The following is a 20,187-nucleotide window of genomic DNA, read 5'->3' on the forward strand; positions in this document are numbered from 1 at the left end:
AAATTATTTTAATTGTACAAAAATGAGTGCAATTTTGCATATTTTTTTTTAAATTATAATTAAATTGTTCTTTTAATTCTTTTAATTTTTTTTTTGTTAAAGTAAAAAAAATATTTAAAACAATTTTTAATAAATTTTGTTTTTTTTTTATTAATTTATTTTTTATTTAATTTTTTTTTTAAATTTTAAATTTTTAAAAATTATTTTTTTAATTTATTTTTTTTTTGTTAAAGTAAAAAAAATATTTAAAACAATTTTTAATAAATTTATTTTTTTTATTAATTTATTTTTTATTTAAAAATATTTTTTTTTTATTTTTAAAAATAATTTTTTAATTTTTCAATTCAACTTTATATCTCAAATCCGTGCCAATCTCGTTGTCGCTTTCAACTAAAATCATATCAACCTCAAACTCAGTCTTGTTCTCCGAAATAACCAACGGATCTGGTCCACACGCCTCAAATTTCTTCATTGGCATCGCTGAATCTCTCACAATGCATCCATAAGACCCACTTTCGCCCTTGACGCATTTATTGATGCATTTATTCCCAAACACCGAATATTCTGCCATCGAGCTGCAATAATCCCATCCCCATGGAACCGACTTAATTCCGCGATTTTCTTCGTGATTCACTGTCGAAGCTCCCACAAAACACCATTGATACTGATAATCGAAGTAATCGCATTGACTGCTGCAATTTGCCTGCGAATCCTTGATCATCGACGTGAAATATTGCACATCTCGACCCGTTTTGTTGGGCTCACAATAATCCCATTGGTAGAATGTGTAGTAGCAATAGTAGTAAAAAGTGTAACTGAGACACTCGGAAATGCATCGTTTGCCGGATAAAGTGTAGGATTGACGGATTGACAGGCATGGAGTGAAAATTTGGAGAAAAATACAGAAAATTAAGGAAAATGTGAGAAGAGACATTTTTTATAATAGACAAGAATTTTTTAGAGATAACTATTTAAGTGAAGTAATTCACTGAACTGACACGAACAATAACAAAAACATTGCCGACAAGGGAACAGATGAAGATTTGATAACGTATGGCGTTTGTCATTCATGAAGATTAAAATTTTAAAAAAATGATTTTTTTTTAAATTTTTTTGTGATTTTTTTAAAAGATATTAAGAATATTAGTTTTTTTTTTAAAATAAAAAAAAAAATTCAAAAATAAAATATTTTTTAATTTTCAAAAGTAAAAAAATTTATATTGATATTAATTTTTTCTCGATTTTTAAAAATATTTTTCTATGCTATTCAAAGTTAAAAAAAAAATAAATTATTTTTAAAATAAATTATTTTTTTTTTAATTTAAAATTAATTATTACTTTTTTTTTATTTTAACTTTTAATTTTTTACGATTTTGTAAATTAAATTATTTTAAATAAATTTTAAATTTTTTAATTAAATATTTTTTATGAAAGGAAATTAAAAAAAAAAATCAAATTCAAATTTTCAAAATAAAAAAATATTTTCTTAAATTTGAAAGTTGTAATTTTCTGAAAACTAACAAAAATATTTTTAAAAATAAAAAATAAATAAAAATTTAGTGTTTACATTTAATTTTTGGTTTTTTTTCTTTTAAAAATGCAAACATTAAATTTTTATTCATTTTGAATTTTTAATAAATATTTTCAAAAGTTAATAAAAATAAATTATTTATTTTTTTTAAATTTAAAATTTATTTTATTTAAATAATTATTTTTTTTTTTAATTATTTTAAATCGAGATTTTTAAAAATTTAGATTTAGATTTTTAAAGCGAAAAATCTAAAAAAATCAAATTTTCAAATTACAAAAAAATTTTTAAAAATGCATCGAAAGTTGTAATTTTTTCCATCTTGAAAATTAAACAATCGATGGCGTTAATTAATTATTAATTGGTAGATTTTTGCTTTCATAAAATACCTTAAAAAAATTAAAAAAAGCTTAAAAATTAAAAAAATGAATCAAAAATTTTAAATATTATTTTTATGCAAATTTAAAAATTAATTTTTTTCTGAAAGAATAAAAATTCATTAAATTTTTTTTTTTCGTTTTAAAGAATTTTTAAATATGTATGAGAAAATTAAAATAAAAAATAAATAAATTTTAAAAAAGAAATAAATATAAGTTATTTTTAAATTATTTTTTTTATAAAAATTTAATTTTTCAAGAACGGATAAAAATATGAAAAATTGTAAAAATAATTTTTTACCTTAATATTATTTTTTTAATTAATTAAAAATGCATTTTTTTAATATAAAAAAAGAAAATATATCTTTATTATTCGTCTAAAATATTTTTATTATATTGTATAAAGCTTTTTAAATTGTTGTATTTTTTTTTGCCTAATTTTTACATAATTTTTTTTATTTTATTTTGCTTTATCTTGGCTTAATCTCCTTGATTTTAATTTGATTAATATTTTTTGTACAACCACCTGAATTAATTATTTTTTTAAATTAGACACAATAAAATGATAGACGGATATCAACATAAGGAAACCTTGTCTTCAATAAAAATATATATTTTTAAAATTAATAACATAAAAATCTTAACAAATGCTTAACAAATAATTCAAAAAAATATGAATGTTTGATTGTTCCGGGTAACTTTTCTCCTAATTTCTACTTATTTTTGTCGTTTTTTAAGTAGAACGAGATAATATTTTCCTAAAAAAAATAATTTTTTTAACCTTTCACCGTAATTTTTTTTTTGCTTACATCACAAACTTATAAAATTGCCTAATTTTTGTCTTTTCAGGATTTTTTTTTCATTTTCTTCGTTGTAATCTGTTGACGATGCGATTGTACACGATCGGCCAAAGGATAACGAAAAGCACGAAGCTTGGCGCCACATTTTTCCATGGCCACCATTTCGGGTAAATATGTTTGTAACTCTTCTGTGCGGCTTTCATTTGTGTCAAATTTCTCTCGAGTTGCGAGAAATTCGCTTGTAACGTCGCCAAATCCTTTTGCATTTGTTCCACAGTTGCGTTAATGTTTTGTACGAGCATCGAGTCTTGTTGATATGCGACCGCACGTCGACTTCTGGGTTGATGATGGAACGCATCGCTCTCATCGGCGGAGTTAAACTCGTCATCCGAGTCGGAAAGGGGATGATGATGCCCATTTGTCATCGTCGTCATTGCGGGAACTGTCACAGGTCGTTGCGGGCTCGTATCTCGCGACGCAAATGGCGATCCAGGACGAGATCTCGCGTGTTTCATTGCTTCCGGCGCAATTAAATCCAAATCGTTGACATCAATATTTTCAATTTCACTGATGCTACCGACGAAATTGGCGACATTTTCGGTAAAACTCATCGTTTCGACGATTTTTCGCAGTTCGCCGACATAATTGTTCATCGCTTGTTCCTTCGACATGTCTCCCAATGCCTTCCACGAGTCATATTTGGCACGACCAACCACATCCCAGAACGCAGGACGAGCTCCTTTGCATGGGCCTTCCGTTGCTTGCTTGAAATACGAGTAAAATTGCAACATCATCGCGGAACTGGGCTGGTAGGAACCTGAAAAAACGAAAATTACGCAATAAATATTGAAGCAGGTAAGAAAAAAAAATTATTTTTTTACCATTTTTTGGCAAATTTCGAATTACGTTGACGGCAGCTTTAAATCTTTCTTCTGTAGTCATGCTTGATGGGCTTTATTGTTACTGCAACACACAAAAAGACACCGAATCGAATGGATTTCTGCTGAAAATGACAAAAAATGGGCAATTATTTTAATGAGTTACAGGTGAAAAGGTCTTCTAATAAAAAAATTTCTTTAAAAAAAAATTTTTTTTATGAAATTTTTTCGAATTTTAGGTTTTACGGAGAAATAATTGAAGGAAATTGCTTAAATTTCGCCCGAAGGAAGCAAAATTGCAAGTTGAACTTTGATCCTTTGACGAAAGATAGCGATTTTATCAATTTTTGAGGGAGGAAATTTTATTTTTACCTCTTTTCCAATAAGAATCCGGTCCAAAAATCAAAATTTTTCGTCGAAAATGGGCAAATAAAAGCAGTATTGATCAGAAAATACACAAAAATCCAGCTGAGCACTTCACTTTCGTTTTGACATCCCAACGTAAGGTTGCCCGATATGCATTTTTGATCGAAAAATGTCAAAATTTCGTCAAATCTGGCAACCCTACTCGTTTCGGCGGTTATTTTTCGACGTTCGTCAACGCAAACAGACATCACGATTGTTGTGCTGCGAAGATTTTGTTTATTTTTCCATGATATTTGCGTGAATTTTGCATCAAAATGGCGAGTAACAAGCCGGGACAATCGAATAATGTGAAGGTAATGGTAAAACTTCGCCCTTTAATAGGACGTGAGATTGAAAGCAACGAAAAAATTTGTTGGGAAAAAGTTTCGGACAACGAAATTGTCGAATTGGATGCCACAACTCCGAGTAAACCGTGCATTTATGGTGAGTTTTTGCCATTTTTTCATGAAATTTCGTTAAATTTACTCGAATTTCGTGCAGATCATGTCTTTGGAGGTGCGGATTCGACACAATCGCTTTACGAAATGGCAATTTCCCAAATTGTGGACTCGTGTGTGCAAGGTTTTAATGGCTCCGTGATGGCTTACGGGCAAACAGCGTCCGGGAAAACCTACACAATGATGGGAAATGACAAAAATAAGGGAATTATTCGACTTGTGGCCGAAAATATTTTTGATATTGTCGAAAAACATGATGACAGAGACATTTATATGGTGCGATGTTCGTTTCTGGAGATTTATAATGAGAAAATTAATGATTTGCTGGCGCCTGAGAAGACAAATTTGGAAGTTTTTGAAACGCAGGATGGAGCAGTGATGATAAAAGAGGCAACGGAAAAAGTTGTGAGGAAGGCGACGAATGTGCTGGATTTGATTGAACAAGGAAATGCGACGAAACGGATGGGAGAAACGGCGATGAATGATAGATCTTCGCGGTCGCATACGATTTTTCGAATTGTAAGTTGATTTTTTTCTGATTTTTTAAAATTTATTTTAAATATTTTGATAATTGCTTCGTTGAAAAAGTCAAAAATTATTCAAAAAATTTGTTTTATAATTTTTTTTGTTTAATATTAATTTTTTTTTAAATTTTTTATAATTTTTTTTTTTTAAATTTTTTTTGAAATAATTTTTTCATATAATTTTTTTAAAAATTTTTTAATTTTTTTTTTTAATTTTAAAATTTTTTTTTAAAATAATTTTTAAAGAAATTTTTGACTTTGAATTTTTTTTGTGATAATTTTTTTCATAAAATTAATTGAAGATTTTTTTAATTTTATTTTTAAATTAATTTTTTTTTGTCAATTTTTTTACTAAAAATATTCTAAATTTAAATTTAATTTTTTCTCACAACTTAAAAAAAATATTAAAAAATTAAAATTTATCAAAACTTAGTTTTGAAGTTAAAAAAATTAAAATTCAAGCCAGAAATAATTATTTAAAATTTTAAATAAAAATTATTTAAATTTTTTAATGAAGTTAAAAAAAATTTTTTTGAAGCAAATTTGAAGCAAAAATAATTTAAAATTTAATTTAATTTAATTAATTAAAAATTATTCAGTTTATTTAAGAAATTGAATAATTATTTTAATAATAATTTTTTCAAAAAATAATAGTAAAGAAAAAATTTTTTGTTGCCTAAAATAAATTTTAAATTTTTAACGGAAATTTTTTGAATTGACATTCACGAAATTTTCTGTCAAAATTTTTAATTTTTAGCCATTTTTATAATTTTTTTTAATTATTTAGATTTTTTTAAATGATTTCGTTAAAAAAAATTAAAATTAAAATTTTAAAAACTTCAGAAAATAAATTTATTGTAAAAATCAAAGCAAAAAATTTTTTTAGCTTTTAGAATTCTTTTTAAAAATTTTAAAAAATAAAAACGTTGCTTTCATGTTGGTTTAATTTTTTTTTTTAAATTTTTAAAATTATTTTTTATTTAAAAAATTTTTTTTTAATTTTTAATCTTAAATTTTTTTTTTAAATTTTTAACTTTTTTTTTTGTAGATGATCGAATCTCAAGAGCAACACGAAGAAGGCTCATCCATCAAAATGGGCATTTTAGACCTTGTCGATCTCGCTGGATCTGAAAGTGTCAACAAAACAAACGCCACAGGAGATCGTCTCAAGGAAGGAATCTCCATAAACAAGTCACTTTTGGAACTGGGACGTGTCATCAAAGAACTTTCTGAGAAAAAAGAGGGCGAAGACAAGTTCATCGTGTTCCGAAACTCCAAACTAACTCGAGTCATCCAACATTCCTTGGGCGGAAATGCCAAATCTGTCGTTATTTGTACTGTCAGTCCTGCTGAAAGAGAAGAAACTCGAAATACTTTGAGGTAATTTTAATTTTTTTTTTAATTTTTCAAAATTTTTATGAAAAATTTTTAATTTTCAGATTCGCTTCTCGTGCTAAAAACGTCAAAAACACGCCCAAACTGAACGAAATCCTCTCAGACCAAGCGATGATCAAGCGTTTGAACCAAAAAATCACCGGATTACGAAAACAAATTGCCGAAATGGCACGTCAAAGTGCCGGCGTTGGTCACACTGCCGAATCCATGCGACAAGACATCATCGATCGCATTGAACGGTGCGAAATGCAGTTCATTCGCTCGAAAAAAGCGTCGCGCAAGCAAAATTTACGACGACAAACGTGGCATTGTCTCGGCAACGAAAATCAAGATAGTCGACAAGAAATGGAAGAATTCGAACAAGACTCGTTGCGTGCTTTGATGCCTCCGCCGCCGCCAATTTTCACAACGCAACGCGGCACCCACGCGACGCATCATCACGAAACCTTCGAAATGCCGAATTTGATGGATGAGCAATTCGAGCCCGGGGAAAATATGAGTTTCACCCAAAGTCCGAGTCCCAAAAGGGTTTGCAATCGCATTCAAACGCCCGTAATTTTCCGCAGAAGGCTCTCGGCAATAATTGAGGGAGTTCCGTCGCCCGATGTTGGCAAAATTATAACAACTTGTGAGAAGTAAGTCATGAAAAATAGAGAAAAAAAATTATTTTTAACGCAAAAATTTTGTTTGTACAGATGCAAAATACTCGAGGAGGAATTGAAAGAATTGTCGGATTACACGAAACTCGAACAAATGTATCACGTACATGACGAAAATGATCGACACAGCTGCGAAGATGTCATAGAGAACTTGAGAGCAGACTTGGAAGAGGCGAAACGAATGTAAGTGAAGTGCACAGATGCATGTCGCAATGAAATTTTTGTTGATAGAGTGAATTATGGTATTGTCTTTGAATATTTTATGAAGGATTTTTCATTCAAAAAATATTAAAATTTAATAATTTTATTTTTAGAAAATTTCAAAATTTTATAATTTTTATAAGATTTTTGCTCAAAAAAAGTTTTAAATTGGTAAAAAAATATTTTAAAAATTTTTAACGGAAAATTTTTGAATTGACATTTACAAATTTTTTATTGAATTACGTCAAAAATTTCAATATTTTTAATTTTAAATATTTTTTAAATTTTTTTAAACAAAATTTTTGATTCAATACTATAAAAAAGTCTAAAATCTTATTAGAAAAAAATAATTTTCGAATTTGAATTTATCTGAGCTTTAAATTCAAAATAAAAATTTTAAAATACTTTTTAAAATTACATTTTTTAATCGAATCGAAATATTTTTTAAAGTTTTTCTCTTTTTAACTACCTAAATTTTCTTCCAAATTTAAAAATTTTCTACCTTTTCTACAATTTTTATAAGAATCTTAACCTACAAAAAATGTTGAATTAGCAAAAGACGATTTTCAAATTTTTTAACAGTAATTTTTTAAACTGACATTTGAATTTTTTTGTCAAATCTTTACCATTTTTAGACAATTTAAAAAAATTTTATTCTTCAAAAAAAAATTTTTTTTTTTTCTAAAAAAATGAACAAAAATTTTTTTATACAAAAATTGAACTTTTATCAGTGAATTGAAATTAATTAATGAAGCTTTGAATCATCTAAAAACTTGAAGTTAAATTTTTAAAATAATAAAAATAAAAAAAAAATTAAAAAATTAAAAAAAAAAAAAAAATTTAAAAATTAAAAAAAAAATTAAAAAATTAAAATTTTAAAATTTAAAGAAAAAAAAATTTAAAAATATAACTTAAAAAATTTTTAAATTACAAAAATTTAAATCAAAAAAAAATTTTAAAAATTAAAAAATTAAAAAAAATTTAAAAAATTAAAAAAAATTAAAATAATTAAAACTTAATTTTTTAAAAATTTAAGAAGTTTAAAAAAATATATAAAAATTAAAAAAAATCAAAATTTAAAAAATTATAAGTGAATTTTTATTTTTAAATTTATTTTTATTTTTAGAATAAAAAAAAATTTCTAACTTTCGAGCTTTGAACTGTCCAAGCTTAAAGTTTTTTATTAATTTTTATCAATTCTTTTTAAATTTATTCATCTATTAGATTTAAAATAATTTTTTCATTAAAACCTGTTTTATATCAAATTTTAAACAAAAAATAGCAAATTTCATTGAAATTAAGAAAATTTCCAACCTGACATCCGCGCAAATCCCCAAAAAAACAAAAATCCCATCAAAAACTTCACTTTCGCTTGCATCGTTTTCGGAAAATCACCAAAATGCAACGCACGACCTTTGTCTCTAACGTAAATTAATTAATATAAATACTGCAAACGAAATCGTTTTCCGACGATAATAAATTATTTAATCTCCAAATAAACAAGCTCAACTACTTTTCTTCGCTCCTTATGGGTGTTGCATGTGTGTTGCATATGTGATCGGCATTCCGGGCATGTACCTTCGACGCATGTGTATGTGACTTCGGTTTGTTATTAAAAAAATCGTCATCGTCGTTAAATACCTTCAGTAGAGTATTTTTTTTGCTTTTTTCGGTCTTCGTGCATATTTATAAAACTAATTTTCTAAAATTTATTCAAGAAAAGACACGAAATAGGCAAGTCGGCTCTCGCGACAGTAGTAAAGGTGAAATTCTTACCATCTGTAGGTTGGATTTTTTGCTTTAAGAAACAAAACAATTTTTTTTTCAAAGTCAATTGTCGCTCGATTAACATTTTTTCATTGTGTGTGGGCCACACCTGTGTTAATTGTTGTCATTTAAATTGTTTTCTAATAATTTTTTTTTTTTTTTTTTCAGTTTGGATTCAAATACCGACGAAATCGACACTCTCAAAGGTACGTTGGAGCAAAAAAACGAAGCCCTAACGACAATTTCTCGCGAAAAAAGTGAAGCTTTGAAGGAAAAAGAAGTCGCTGAGAGCCAATTAGGCGGCGTCGAGTACGAACTTGAAGCTTTAAAGGCGAAATTCGAAAGTCGCGAACGAGAACTCCTCAGTTTGTTGGGCGAAAGACCTCCGCAAGTCAATTTAGGGCTAAAAGAGAGCAATGTCGAGCTTTCGCAAAAAATAGAGGAAATCCAAATGCTGCAAAAGGAACTCGAAGAGACCAAAAGTGACATGAAAGAGCTCAAGGCGAAACATAAAACGCTCCAAACGGAATACGACGAAACTTCGATGCAGCTCGTCGAGGCGTTGCAAGATTACGACGCCCTAAAAGCCGAGCACGAAAAGGCCGACAGCGAAGAAAACGCCTTGAAAAGCATGTTGAACGAGAGTAAAGCCAAAAATGACGAACTCCAAGAGCAACTCGAGCGCGAAACGAAGCAAATTGAAATTTTCAAGCAGGAATTGGACGAGTTACGAGGCACAGTGGAGAAATTAGTCCCGATGGTAGCTGCCAAAGAGGAGCTTGACACACTTTATCAAGACTTGCTGAAGAAAAATGCGGAATTGGAGGAAAATCTGGGCTCGAAAGATCGTCAAATTGAAGTTTTGGAACAAAATTTGAACGAAACTCGCGCGAATCTGGTGAAAAATTTGAGTGAAATGGCGGAAAATGACATTTCTGAGATGAAAATCAAGATTGACGAGCTTGAAAAGGAAAATTTAAGTGCCAAAAAGGACTTGAGTGAGAAGGAAAATGAAAATTCAGAGCTTTTGAAGAAAATTTCCGAACTTGAGACGAAAATTCAAAGCATTGAGAAAGAAAAAGAAGAGATTTCAACGGAATTGAAGAGTATGGAGGACGTAAAATCGCGTTTTGACGAAGTTACGGAAGAATTGAAGTCAAAAAATTCAAGTTTCGAGGCTCAAGTCAAAGAATTTTCGGAAAAATTGTCGACTTTGGAGTCAGAAAAAGAGGATTTAATGAAAAATTTCGAAGATTTGAAGGGAGAAAAGGAAGTTTTGACGCAGGAAATTCAAAAAATTACAGAAAATACGGAAAAAAGTGAACGAGAAGCTGAGTTGCAAGAAAAAATTCAAGATTTAGAACAAAAATCTAACGAAGCAAAACAAAAAATTGAAGAACTTGAGGCCCTGGTTCAAGATTTCGAGCAAAAATCGACAGTTGCTGCCCAAAAAATTCAAGAATTAACAGAATTTGAGCAAAAATCGCACGACTCAAACCAAATAATTGAAGATTTAAAGACAAAAATTAAAGAATTTGAACAAAATTCATCAGAAGCTGTCAAAAAAATTGAAGAATTAGAAGCTAAAATTAAAGAGTTTGAAGAAAAGTCATACGAAACTTCAGAAAATCTCGAAGAATCAACTGAGAAAAGTCAAAAAATTGAAGAACTCGAGGCTGAAATCGAAGATTTGAAACAAAAATTGACAGAAGCTGTCCAAAAAATTGAAGAACTTAACGAATTCGAGCAAAAATCAAACACTTCAGAGCAAAAAATTAAAGAATTAGAGACTGAAATTCAAGATTTTATTAAAAAATCGATCGAAGCTGCCGAAAAAATTGAAAAATTGGAGGCAGAAATTAAAGAATTCGAAAAAAATGTCGAAGATGTCGAAGAATTTCAGCAAAAATGTCACGATTCAGAACAAAAAATTATCGAACTCGAAGCCAAAATTAAAGAATTTGAGCAAAACTCGTCAGAATCCTCACAAAATATCGAAGAATTAGAAGCTTTGGTTGAAAAATTAACAACTGAGAAGGAAACTTTTGAAATTGAGAAGCAAGAATTCTTATCTCAGATCGAAACTTTGAAAAATAAATTGTCCTCAAGTGACGACGAGTCATCCAATCAAATTTCGGACCTCCAAGAAAAAATTCGCGACCTTGAAATAAAAATCCAAGACTCCGAGGATCAAATTTTTGTCTTGAAAACCGAAAAAGACGCGATTTTAACGGAAAAATCTGAAGCTCAGAAGAATCTTGATGCATTGAAAGCTGAAATGGTCTCGAATGACGACGAAAGTTCAGGTCTCATCTCCGAACTGACGCAAGAAATTCGCAATTTGGAAGCCAAATGTCAAGAATTGTCCGAAAAATCATCAGAAATTGACAATTTAAGGGACTTGCTAAAGGAGACACAAGACAAATTCGAGCTAATTTCTTCAGAAAAATCAATTTTAGAGCAAGAAAAGGCAGAAATCGAGCAAAAATTGTCCTCCGAGAAAGAAATCCTCGCCAAAGAAGTTGAAAACTTGAAATCCCAAGCAGCTGAAAACGACAAATCCAGCTTAATTTCCGACCTAAACTCGAAAATTAAGGATTTGGAAGCGAAATGTCAAAGTATGCACGCAAAATCCTTGGAATCTGCCTCTTTGAAGCAAACTTTGAACGAAGTTGAGGACCAAATGAGGGAATTAACGCACGAAAAAGAGACTTTGGAGCGTCAAAATGCTGAAATTCAACAAGAAATTGCTTCGGTTAAGGAAGAAAAGGAACTTTTGGAACAAGAACTCGAGAAATTACAGTCGGAAATGTCCGAAAATGGCAGCGAATCATCCAACATCATCTCGGATTTGAAAGAAAATCTTCAAGAACTCGAAAATAAGTGTCGTGTTTTGGAAGAAAAGGCTTCGGAACGTGAAAAATCTTTTGAAAGCACGATTTCTGAGCTAAAAACGCAAATTTCGGCATTAGAATCGAACCTTGAGGAAAAAATTTCGGAAGTTACAAGCTTAGAAGCGACTTTGAAAGAGATGGAAACCCAAGTCGAATCATTTTCAACAGAAAAAGAAGCAATTTTAGACGAAAAGGAGCAACTTTTGTCCCAAATTTCATCGTTAAAGACTGAAAAGTCACTCAGTGACACGGAATCTGCTGCTTTGATCTCAGATTTGAAAGAAAAAGTTCAAGCTTTGGAAGAAAAATGCCAAAATTTGAGCGAAAAAGATTCGGATTCTGCTTTATTAGGCTCGAAATTGGAAGAAAATGAGCAAAAAATTAAAGAATTAACGAGCGAAAAGGAAATTTTAGTCAAAAATTTAGAGGAAATTAGTGAAAAATTGTCCAAAATTGAAAATGAGAAGCAGGAAATCGCCAATAAACTCACTGAACAGACTGAAAAAGTTGAATCGCTGCAACAGGAGCTCTTGGAGTCCATCGATAAACTAAGGGAAGAAGAATTAAATGTCTCAAAATTAAAAAATCAACTTTTAACTGAAGGAGAAAGTCATCAAAAGACCATTTCCGAGTCTCAAACCGCCATAGAAGCCTTAAAATCTGAAATTTCTGAATTAAAATCATTCCATGGGCAAGCTTCAACCGAGCTTACTTCCGAAAATGCCAAAATTAAGACTGAAAATGCCGAATTAACGATGAAATTGGCGACTTGCGAAGAAAAACTCGCCTTTTTAGGTCAACAACTCTCCCAGATGGAAGCGAAATATCAAGAAGCAGCGTCAGAATCCGCCGATTTGCAGTCAAAAATGCAACAAGCCGCCACAGAATTCAATAAAATGCGCGAAAATTTGTCCCTTAAAGAGCAACAACTTCACGAAGTCGCCTCGAAACTCACGAAACTCGAAGCGGCGCACGAACAACACACAAAAGACATGTTCGAGCTTGACGATTTGCGGAAACGAACTGCCAAAGATCGCAGAAGTCGGCGTCAAAGTGCGCATGATGAGCTTAGACCGCTTGTTAGATCCATCAAAGCGATCGCGTGTCAAACCGAGCCAACAGACGAGAGTTGTCAGTGTCGAGTTTTAAATGAAAAACTTGAAAAACTCAAATTGGACTTGATTAAAGCGAAGGTGACAGTCGATCATTACAGACTCGGAAATGATCAAAAGGTTGGCGATATTCGGGAGGAAAAGGAAAAAGTTGAGGCGAAACTGAAAGAAGCCCTGAACGAAGTGACGCGATTGCATCAAGAAGGAGCACGAATTAGGAAGGAACGAGAAACGTTGAGGGAAAAATTGGTGCAAATGAATGAGGAATTCAGAAGGGTACAAGATAAGAACAGGTCAGCGATGAGTTGTAAAGATACTCAAACGGAGATGCAGATGCCTTTTGCGTGCAATATGAATTCGGATGCTGTTTCGTTGGAACAAAAGGTAAGATTTTATGTTTTTTTATTCAAAAATTTTAAAATTTAGCGATTTTTTATATTTAAAGAAATTTGTTTAAAAAATTTTCTAACAAATGTCACTTTTTTGAACAAAAATTTGTAAATGTCAATTCAAAAAATGACCGTTAAAAATTTTAAAATAATTATTTTGCTTATTTTGGATTAAAAAGTCGACCTTTATTAAAAATTTTATTATTTTAGATGAAAATTTTATTAAAAAAAGGTTCAAAAATTACTTTTTTATTTTTTTAAATAAGATTCAAATTTAAATAAAATTTAAAAAATGTTTTACCTTTTCAATTTTAAATTAAATTTTAATTTTTTAATAAATTTTTTAAAATTAATTTGAAATAATTAAAATTTATTATAAAAATTTAAAAAATTTTTTTTAAATTAAATTTGTTGAATTTTTAAAATATTTTATAAATAATAATTTTTTTTGAATTCACTCATTTTGAAATTATAATAAATTAATATTCACCTAAATTCAACTAAAACTGTAAAAATTTTTCAAATACTTTATAAAACTTCAAAATTTGGAAATCGCATTTGGCTAATTCAAGCAAAAAAAATTATCCAAAAAAATCTTTATTTTAATTAAAATTTTTATTATTAATTTTTATTTTTTTTTTAATTTCTTAATAATTTTTTAAAAATTAATTTTAATTTTTTTTAATGAAATTTTTTAAATCAAAATATTTATTTTTTTTATTTTTCGAATTTAAAAAAAAAATGACAAGAATTCAAAAAAAAAAATTAAAAATTCTAAATAAAATTTAATAAAATCTTTTCATAAAAAAAATGTTGAAATTAAAAAAAAAATTATTGAAAATTTTTAATAAAATTTAGGTCATGAAATTAAAATGGAAAAAAATTTAAAAAAAAATTTTAAGAAAATTTTTAATGAAATTAAAAAAAAAATTATGAACTTTTTAAACGAAATTTTCAAAATAATAATTTTTTAATAAAGATTTTTCATAAAATTTGCAAAAAAAATATTTTCAATAAATTTTTTTGATGAAATTTCAAAAAAAAATAAATCATAATTTTTTTTATTGAATTTTCTTCAGTTTAAGCTGAAAATCTTACGAAAAATAACTTCGAAAAATAAACTAATCAAAATATAACTAAAAATTTGATAAATTTTATTTAAAAATTTCGAAATTGTCAATTTAAAAAAAATCCGTTAAAAAATTTGAAAATCGCTACTTCACTAATTCAAGCAAAAATTTAATTTTTTTCTTTTTAAATTTTTTTTCAGCTCTACATCAAAAAACTCGAAGACGATTTAGCTCAAAACAACAAAAAATATCAAGAAGCAAAGAAAATCGCTCAAGAACGTCGTGACAGAATCAAAGAACTTGAAAACGCCCTCAGAACTCGTTCACCCGAAGGAGGCAAGGAAAACACTTCGAACAATCCTCAAGTGAACCAATTAATGGTAAATTAATTTTTTTCTTAAAAATCAATAAAAAAAAAATTAATAAAAAATATTTTTTTTAGTCCGAAAACTTCCAACTAAAAAAAGAAAATGGCGAATTAATTCAGCAATATCAGCATTACAAGTCGTTGTATCAAACGAAAGCTGCTGCCCTTCACAATTCCAACAAAAATCCCGAAGATGTCTCAGTTTACGAGAAAAAATACCGCAAGGCGTGCGAATTTCTGAACGTCGCCAAGAAAAGTGCGGAAGAATACAAGAAAAAATGCATCAGCATCGCGGCGGAAAGACACGCGCTTGGCACGGCGCTAAGTCGTTTCGATAAATATCACAAAATGCCGCAACTTTCCGACTTGGATCCCATGTATCAAAAGGGTTTTGAGGACTGGAAGAAGGAAAATCCGGATTTTGTCCATAGATATAAGTTAGAAACGTAGAAAAATCACAAAAAAAATTTTTTTGACGTCTCACTCAATTTTTTTTTTTGTAAAAATTAATTAATCCGAGTGCAAATATCGTAAAATAGTGTAAAAAAATATTATTAGAGTCCTTAAATTGTACTAAAAATATTTCGTAAATAAATCTAAGCCGTTTTTCGGACACGATTCAATGAATTCCGAGCAACTTTTTGATTGTCTTCCAATTTCTTCCGCCAAATAATACTCGTTTCCGATGCCGATTTCATGAATTGACGTCGATGGAGTCAATAAAATGTGCAAAATGTCTCCCAAAATGCCATCGTACTTTGCCAAAGGAGTTGTTGCGACTTCACAAATTGTTCGCAGAAGACAAGCTTTGGTCAGGTAAGTTTCAATTACGCGATAAATGTTCTTTCGGGTGATTTGCTGTTGATGTTGCGGCGAAGAAGGGATCGAACGACGCACGCCTCCTAATGGGCGACGACGATAATCGTCTAAATCGGGATCTGGTTTGTCGTAAGGGAGCATGAACTGTGAATTAAAGTAATTTTATAAAATAAATTTAAATAAAATTTTGATAAAGAAATATTTTTTTATGAAAATTTTTTAAATTTAAAAAAAATTATTCAAAATTCATAATAAAATTTAAAAAAAAAGATATTTTTTTATGAAAACTAAAAAAAATAATTTTTTATAGAATTTTTAGAAAAAATAAGGAAAAAGATTTGTAAAAAAATTTAAAAAAAAAATTAATTTTTAAATGAAAATTTTTGGAAAAATTTAAAAAATAATTTTTCAAAGAAAAATTTTGAAAAATTTATTTTTTGAAATTTTTGAATTTTTTTTTATTTTTAAGAAATTTTGTAAAAATTTTTTTAAATGAAAAATTTTCAATAAAATTTAAAAAAATAAATAAATATTTTTAATAATTTTTTTTAAAATTTTTTACGTAATTTTTTAAGAAAAATTTTGATGAAATTTATTTTTAAAAAAATTTTTTGAATTTTCGTTAAGATTTTGAAAAAAAAATTTTTTTATTAAAATTTTCGAAAATTCTTATGAAATTCGAAAAATATTTTAGTTTTAAAATAAATAGTAAAAATTTATGAAAAATAAATTTTATAAAAATTAAAATAATTTTTTTTATAGATCGAAAAAATTTTTTTAACAATCTTAAATTTTTAATTAATTTTTGATGAAATTAAAAAAAAAAAATTTAAATTTAAATTTTTTTTAATGAAATTTTGAAAAAAAAAATAAATAAAAAAATTTTTAATAAAAATATTTTTTCATGACAACTTTTGATAACATTTTGTAAGAACTTGACTCACTTTGTCCAAATAAGCATTTGTAAAGTCAGGCGCTGATGTGCTTGCCCCATAATTCGACTCAAAATTATACGACATGAAGGTATTTGAGAGATATGGGTCATTGGATTGTAATGGAATTGCTAAAGCGATCAAATTCTGTAAAAAAAATAAATTTTATGCAAGAAATTATAAAAATTTGAACAAAAACTTACTCCAATAGCGACATTTCGCATAAAAATTAATCCAAAAACGCTTTTGGAGCAACTTGTGATGAGAAAAAATATAAAAAAATTTGAATTTTTCATTTTTTTAAAGAAAAAATAAATTTTGGACAACCAAACAGCAGAAAATATGAGAAATAACTGAAGTTGAGTAACGAAATTGAAGAGAAATGACCAAAAAATGTTGAATGAAGAGCCGTTAAGCTTTTGTTCGAGCCTTTTAACAATAGGAATGTTCTAATTTCTTGAGTAAATTAAGATTTTTAGTCAAGTTTTGATGAATTTTAAAGTTTATGCGGTCCATAAAGCAACTGAAGACCTTAAATTTCATAAAATTACATTTCGAAGAATAAAAAATTTACTTAAACGCCTTCAAAAAAATTAAAATTTCATTAAAATTCCTTCTTTTTATCAAAAAACTTCAGAATTCTTCAAAAAAAAAAAATTATGAAAAAATTCAAATCATCTCAAATTTAACGAAAATTTATGAAATTCAAGCAAACAGAAACCCAAAATATTAAAAAATGCTTTTTTCTGTTGTTTTCTTCTCAATTATTTCGATTTTATTGAAATATTTTTTTGTATCTTTTTTTCCAAAATCACGGCGTATCAAACAGCAAGAAACGATTTATTCAGCCTTTGGCTTGGCTGTTTTCTTTTCCTTCTTTCCCTTGACGGGCTTTTGTGAACGGAGGATCGCACTGGCTTTACGCAAGGCGCATTGGGTCAAATCACGGCGGTACTTGTTGTTCACGAGATGACGCTTCAAGTTGCGCAATGCACGACGGGGTCCAGCCTTGAAGGTAACGCTAACGGCGGCTTTTTGTGGTTTGTTCTGAAAAAAAAAATATTTTTTTTTTAATTAAAAATTTGCTTTAAAATAAAAAATTTTATTTTTAGGAGATTTTTTCAGCATTGGGTAGTGGACGTAGTCATCACAGTATTCAATTAACCGTTTTCATCATGGAAAAAAAAAAATTTTTAATTTAAAAAAAAATTACTTACGTAGCATCTGCCCTTCTTGTATTCAAGAGTGAAGCCTTTGTTGTCGTCTGTGGGAACAACGCCGACGGTTCTCTTGTGCACGAGTCCCGAATAGCGGAAGCTGCTCAAGTTGGTCAAGTTGTTGCGCTCCTACAAATAAGAATCTATAATTAATGAAAAAGAACGAGTTTTAGGAACCGCCATAGGCAAAAAATAAATTAAAAAAAAATTAAAAAAATTATCAGAAGTAGCAAATTGTATCTACATGAGGCACGAAACGTGCTTCGGAGATCTTGGTGGAAAATGTCTCATCATAAAAAAATATTTAAACTTAAAAAAAATTAAAAAATTAATTTTTACCTTGCTGAAGGGCTTCTTGATGTTGCGCTGCTTCAAGAGGAATGCATTGGTGTCGCGTACGATCAACCAGTTCAAATGTGACGAGGATGCCATCTTTTGAATTTCTGCAAAAAAAATATTTTTTGGTTAGAATTTTTTTATAAATTAAAAAAAAATTTTTTTTTGGCGAAAATATCATAAGAAAAGCGTTCAACATGATTTGATCAGTATGGCGCTTAATGTTTAATCATGAAAAAAATTGTTTAAAAAATTTAATTCTGGTATACGAACACACGCAGTAGTAATGGACGAGAATCCACATGGCGTTTTCGGGAATTTTATTTTTGCGATTTTCATGAATTTTTTAAAAGTTTGTCTTTGATCTTCATGATTTTCGGGGAGTTGGTCACTTAAAGGGTATTTTTGAAATATTTTTGGGATATTTTCACCAGAATTTGTGAAGTATTTAAAGGATTTTCTTTTACTACGAACCTTATGCCTCAAAATGTTGACACGAAAAGGGAGAGCCGACGTCGTATTTCGCTGCATGATGAATGAGAAATGATGTTAATGTGAGAAATGCGCATTGGGAATGGATGACGTTTCGGAAGTCAGTGGCGTTCAATAGTGAAATTTAAAATGACGGTTATTTTTTTAAATTTGGAAAAAAATTTTTTAGATTTTTAAGTTAGTTTTGAGAAAAAAATTAAATAAAAAAGAGATAAAAATATATAAAAAAAATTAATAATATGATTTTACGTTAAAAATTTAAAAATATGTTTCAAAAAAAATAGGAAAGTACAAGTAGTAAAAATGTTTCACGTTTTATAGACTTAAAAATATTATTTTCTATGAATAAAAAAAAAATAACAATTTTTAGAAAGTTTCACCTATTAAAATTATTTGTTAAACAATATAAATTTTGCAAAAATAAAAAATCTATAAGTTTAGAATGACTTCTTGACTCTTTTTGACAAAAATCTGAATTTTTTATTTTATTTATTGTTCTTAAATCATAAACTCATTTCTTAAGTAAGAAAGTAAATTATTAAATATTTCTTCTCCAGATTTATCATTTTGGACCATTAAAATATTAAGTTAATGAACTATAATAATTTTCGTATATTTCATAAAAATAACCTTCGGCTTTATTATGATCAATATGCTTTAAAAAGGGTCGCAATTTATGTGGTCTGAACTTCAGTAGCTTAAGGAGCTGTTATTATTCTCTCTTCAGAAGATTCTGTAGAACTTTGCAATGAGCTGCTTTCTTTTATTGACCATTATTTGATTTTTTGGCTTCTTACCTCCAAACATTAGTTCGAATTTGCCTCAAGGACTCGACAACAAGCAACAAATGGGTTTATAGGCCCTAACTAACAAGTTTGAGGCATCCTCAGATTTTTATCTCGAAAATTGAAGAAATGCCTAAAGAGAGAAAATTGGCATTTTTCGAATTGGCATTTTCTGTCGAAGGAAGAGTTTTAACGAGTCAATAAAATTTTTTGGATTCTGAGTTTTTACCAAATTTATTTAGTTTGATGTTCAATTATTCTTCTTTTATGCAATTCGGACTTGTTAACAAAACGATGAACTTCTTTTGTGGAGTTTCATTCAACTGAAGAGGAATATCCAATAAACTTTAAATTGTTGTCTTTAATTAAATATTCGGCAAGGCTCGTTGTTTTTATTTTCCTTTGATGTTTCTGAAAAAAATATAAAGTCTGCCAAACATGTTGAAAACTTATAAGTTGAGATGAATCAAATCAAACATATTTCATTAATATATTATTTTTTTTTTGTTTTCAAAAAAAAAAAATACTTACATTTTTTTGTCATTTGAATAGTTTTAGAAAAATTCTAATCATCAATTAATTTTCTAAATAAATGAAACGAATTTTTATAAAAATAATAAAAATTTTAATTATGAACTAAAATACTATAGTTGAGATAAAACATGAAAAGTTTTTGTTAGTTGTACTTGCCTAACATTTTTTAATTACAAAAAAATAATTAATTAAATATTAAAATTTTAAACCTTTTTTTTGTATGAAAACCTTTTATTTTCTTTTAATTA

At 28.1% G+C, this 20,187-nt stretch overlaps 5 protein-coding genes across 7 annotated transcripts; 2 read left to right on the plus strand and 3 right to left on the minus strand.

Annotated features, from left to right (window-relative positions):
* Nucleotides 1-2,479: 2,479 nt before the first annotated feature.
* LOC134829641 (acyl-CoA-binding domain-containing protein 5-like) lies at nucleotides 2,480-4,096 on the minus strand. Of its 3 annotated transcripts, XR_010161932.1 has the most exons (4): nucleotides 3,956-4,086; nucleotides 3,587-3,708; nucleotides 2,715-3,522; nucleotides 2,480-2,663 (listed from the first exon to the last, which is right to left on the minus strand). XR_010161932.1 is itself a non-coding variant. In XM_063842832.1 (3 exons), the coding sequence occupies exons 2-3, from the start codon at nucleotides 3,645-3,647 to the stop codon at nucleotides 2,765-2,767; spliced, it is 819 nt and encodes a 272-aa protein (XP_063698902.1). In that variant the 5' UTR covers nucleotides 3,648-3,705; nucleotides 3,956-4,096; the 3' UTR covers nucleotides 2,693-2,764. The 3 variants fall into 3 exon arrangements, 2 of the variants coding, with proteins under 2 accessions (XP_063698902.1, XP_063698900.1); XM_063842832.1 differs by lacking the exon at nucleotides 2,480-2,663 and having other exon boundaries at nucleotides 2,693-3,522; nucleotides 3,587-3,705; nucleotides 3,956-4,096; XM_063842830.1 differs by lacking the exon at nucleotides 2,480-2,663 and having other exon boundaries at nucleotides 2,693-3,522.
* Nucleotides 4,097-4,263: 167 nt separating this feature from the next.
* On the plus strand, nucleotides 4,264-6,700 carry LOC134829106 (uncharacterized). Its single transcript, XM_063842104.1, has 5 exons — nucleotides 4,264-4,432; nucleotides 4,490-4,965; nucleotides 6,019-6,350; nucleotides 6,410-6,604; nucleotides 6,697-6,700. The coding sequence occupies exons 1-5, from the start codon at nucleotides 4,264-4,266 to the stop codon at nucleotides 6,698-6,700; spliced, it is 1,176 nt and encodes a 391-aa protein (XP_063698174.1).
* Nucleotides 6,652-15,383, plus strand: LOC134829640 (girdin-like). Its single transcript, XM_063842829.1, has 5 exons — nucleotides 6,652-7,000; nucleotides 7,061-7,207; nucleotides 9,161-13,382; nucleotides 14,658-14,837; nucleotides 14,900-15,383. The coding sequence occupies exons 1-5, from the start codon at nucleotides 6,711-6,713 to the stop codon at nucleotides 15,272-15,274; spliced, it is 5,214 nt and encodes a 1,737-aa protein (XP_063698899.1). The 5' UTR covers nucleotides 6,652-6,710; the 3' UTR covers nucleotides 15,275-15,383.
* Nucleotides 15,384-15,397: 14 nt separating this feature from the next.
* Nucleotides 15,398-16,799, minus strand: LOC134829107 (uncharacterized). Its single transcript, XM_063842105.1, has 3 exons — nucleotides 16,779-16,799; nucleotides 16,588-16,722; nucleotides 15,398-15,787 (listed from the first exon to the last, which is right to left on the minus strand). The coding sequence occupies exons 1-3, from the start codon at nucleotides 16,797-16,799 to the stop codon at nucleotides 15,398-15,400; spliced, it is 546 nt and encodes a 181-aa protein (XP_063698175.1).
* Nucleotides 16,800-17,303: 504 nt separating this feature from the next.
* LOC134829699 (large ribosomal subunit protein eL28) lies at nucleotides 17,304-18,653 on the minus strand. Its single transcript, XM_063842915.1, has 4 exons — nucleotides 18,603-18,653; nucleotides 18,132-18,235; nucleotides 17,793-17,921; nucleotides 17,304-17,622 (listed from the first exon to the last, which is right to left on the minus strand). Exons 2-4 carry the CDS (start codon nucleotides 18,222-18,224, stop codon nucleotides 17,416-17,418), a joined length of 429 nt encoding a protein of 142 aa, XP_063698985.1. The 5' UTR covers nucleotides 18,225-18,235; nucleotides 18,603-18,653; the 3' UTR covers nucleotides 17,304-17,415.
* Between the last annotated feature and the right edge of the window lie 1,534 nt (nucleotides 18,654-20,187).

Source organism: Culicoides brevitarsis, chromosome 2 (assembly GCF_036172545.1).
Source record: "Culicoides brevitarsis isolate CSIRO-B50_1 chromosome 2, AGI_CSIRO_Cbre_v1, whole genome shotgun sequence".
Classification (NCBI taxonomy): Eukaryota; Metazoa; Arthropoda; class Insecta; order Diptera; family Ceratopogonidae; genus Culicoides; species Culicoides brevitarsis.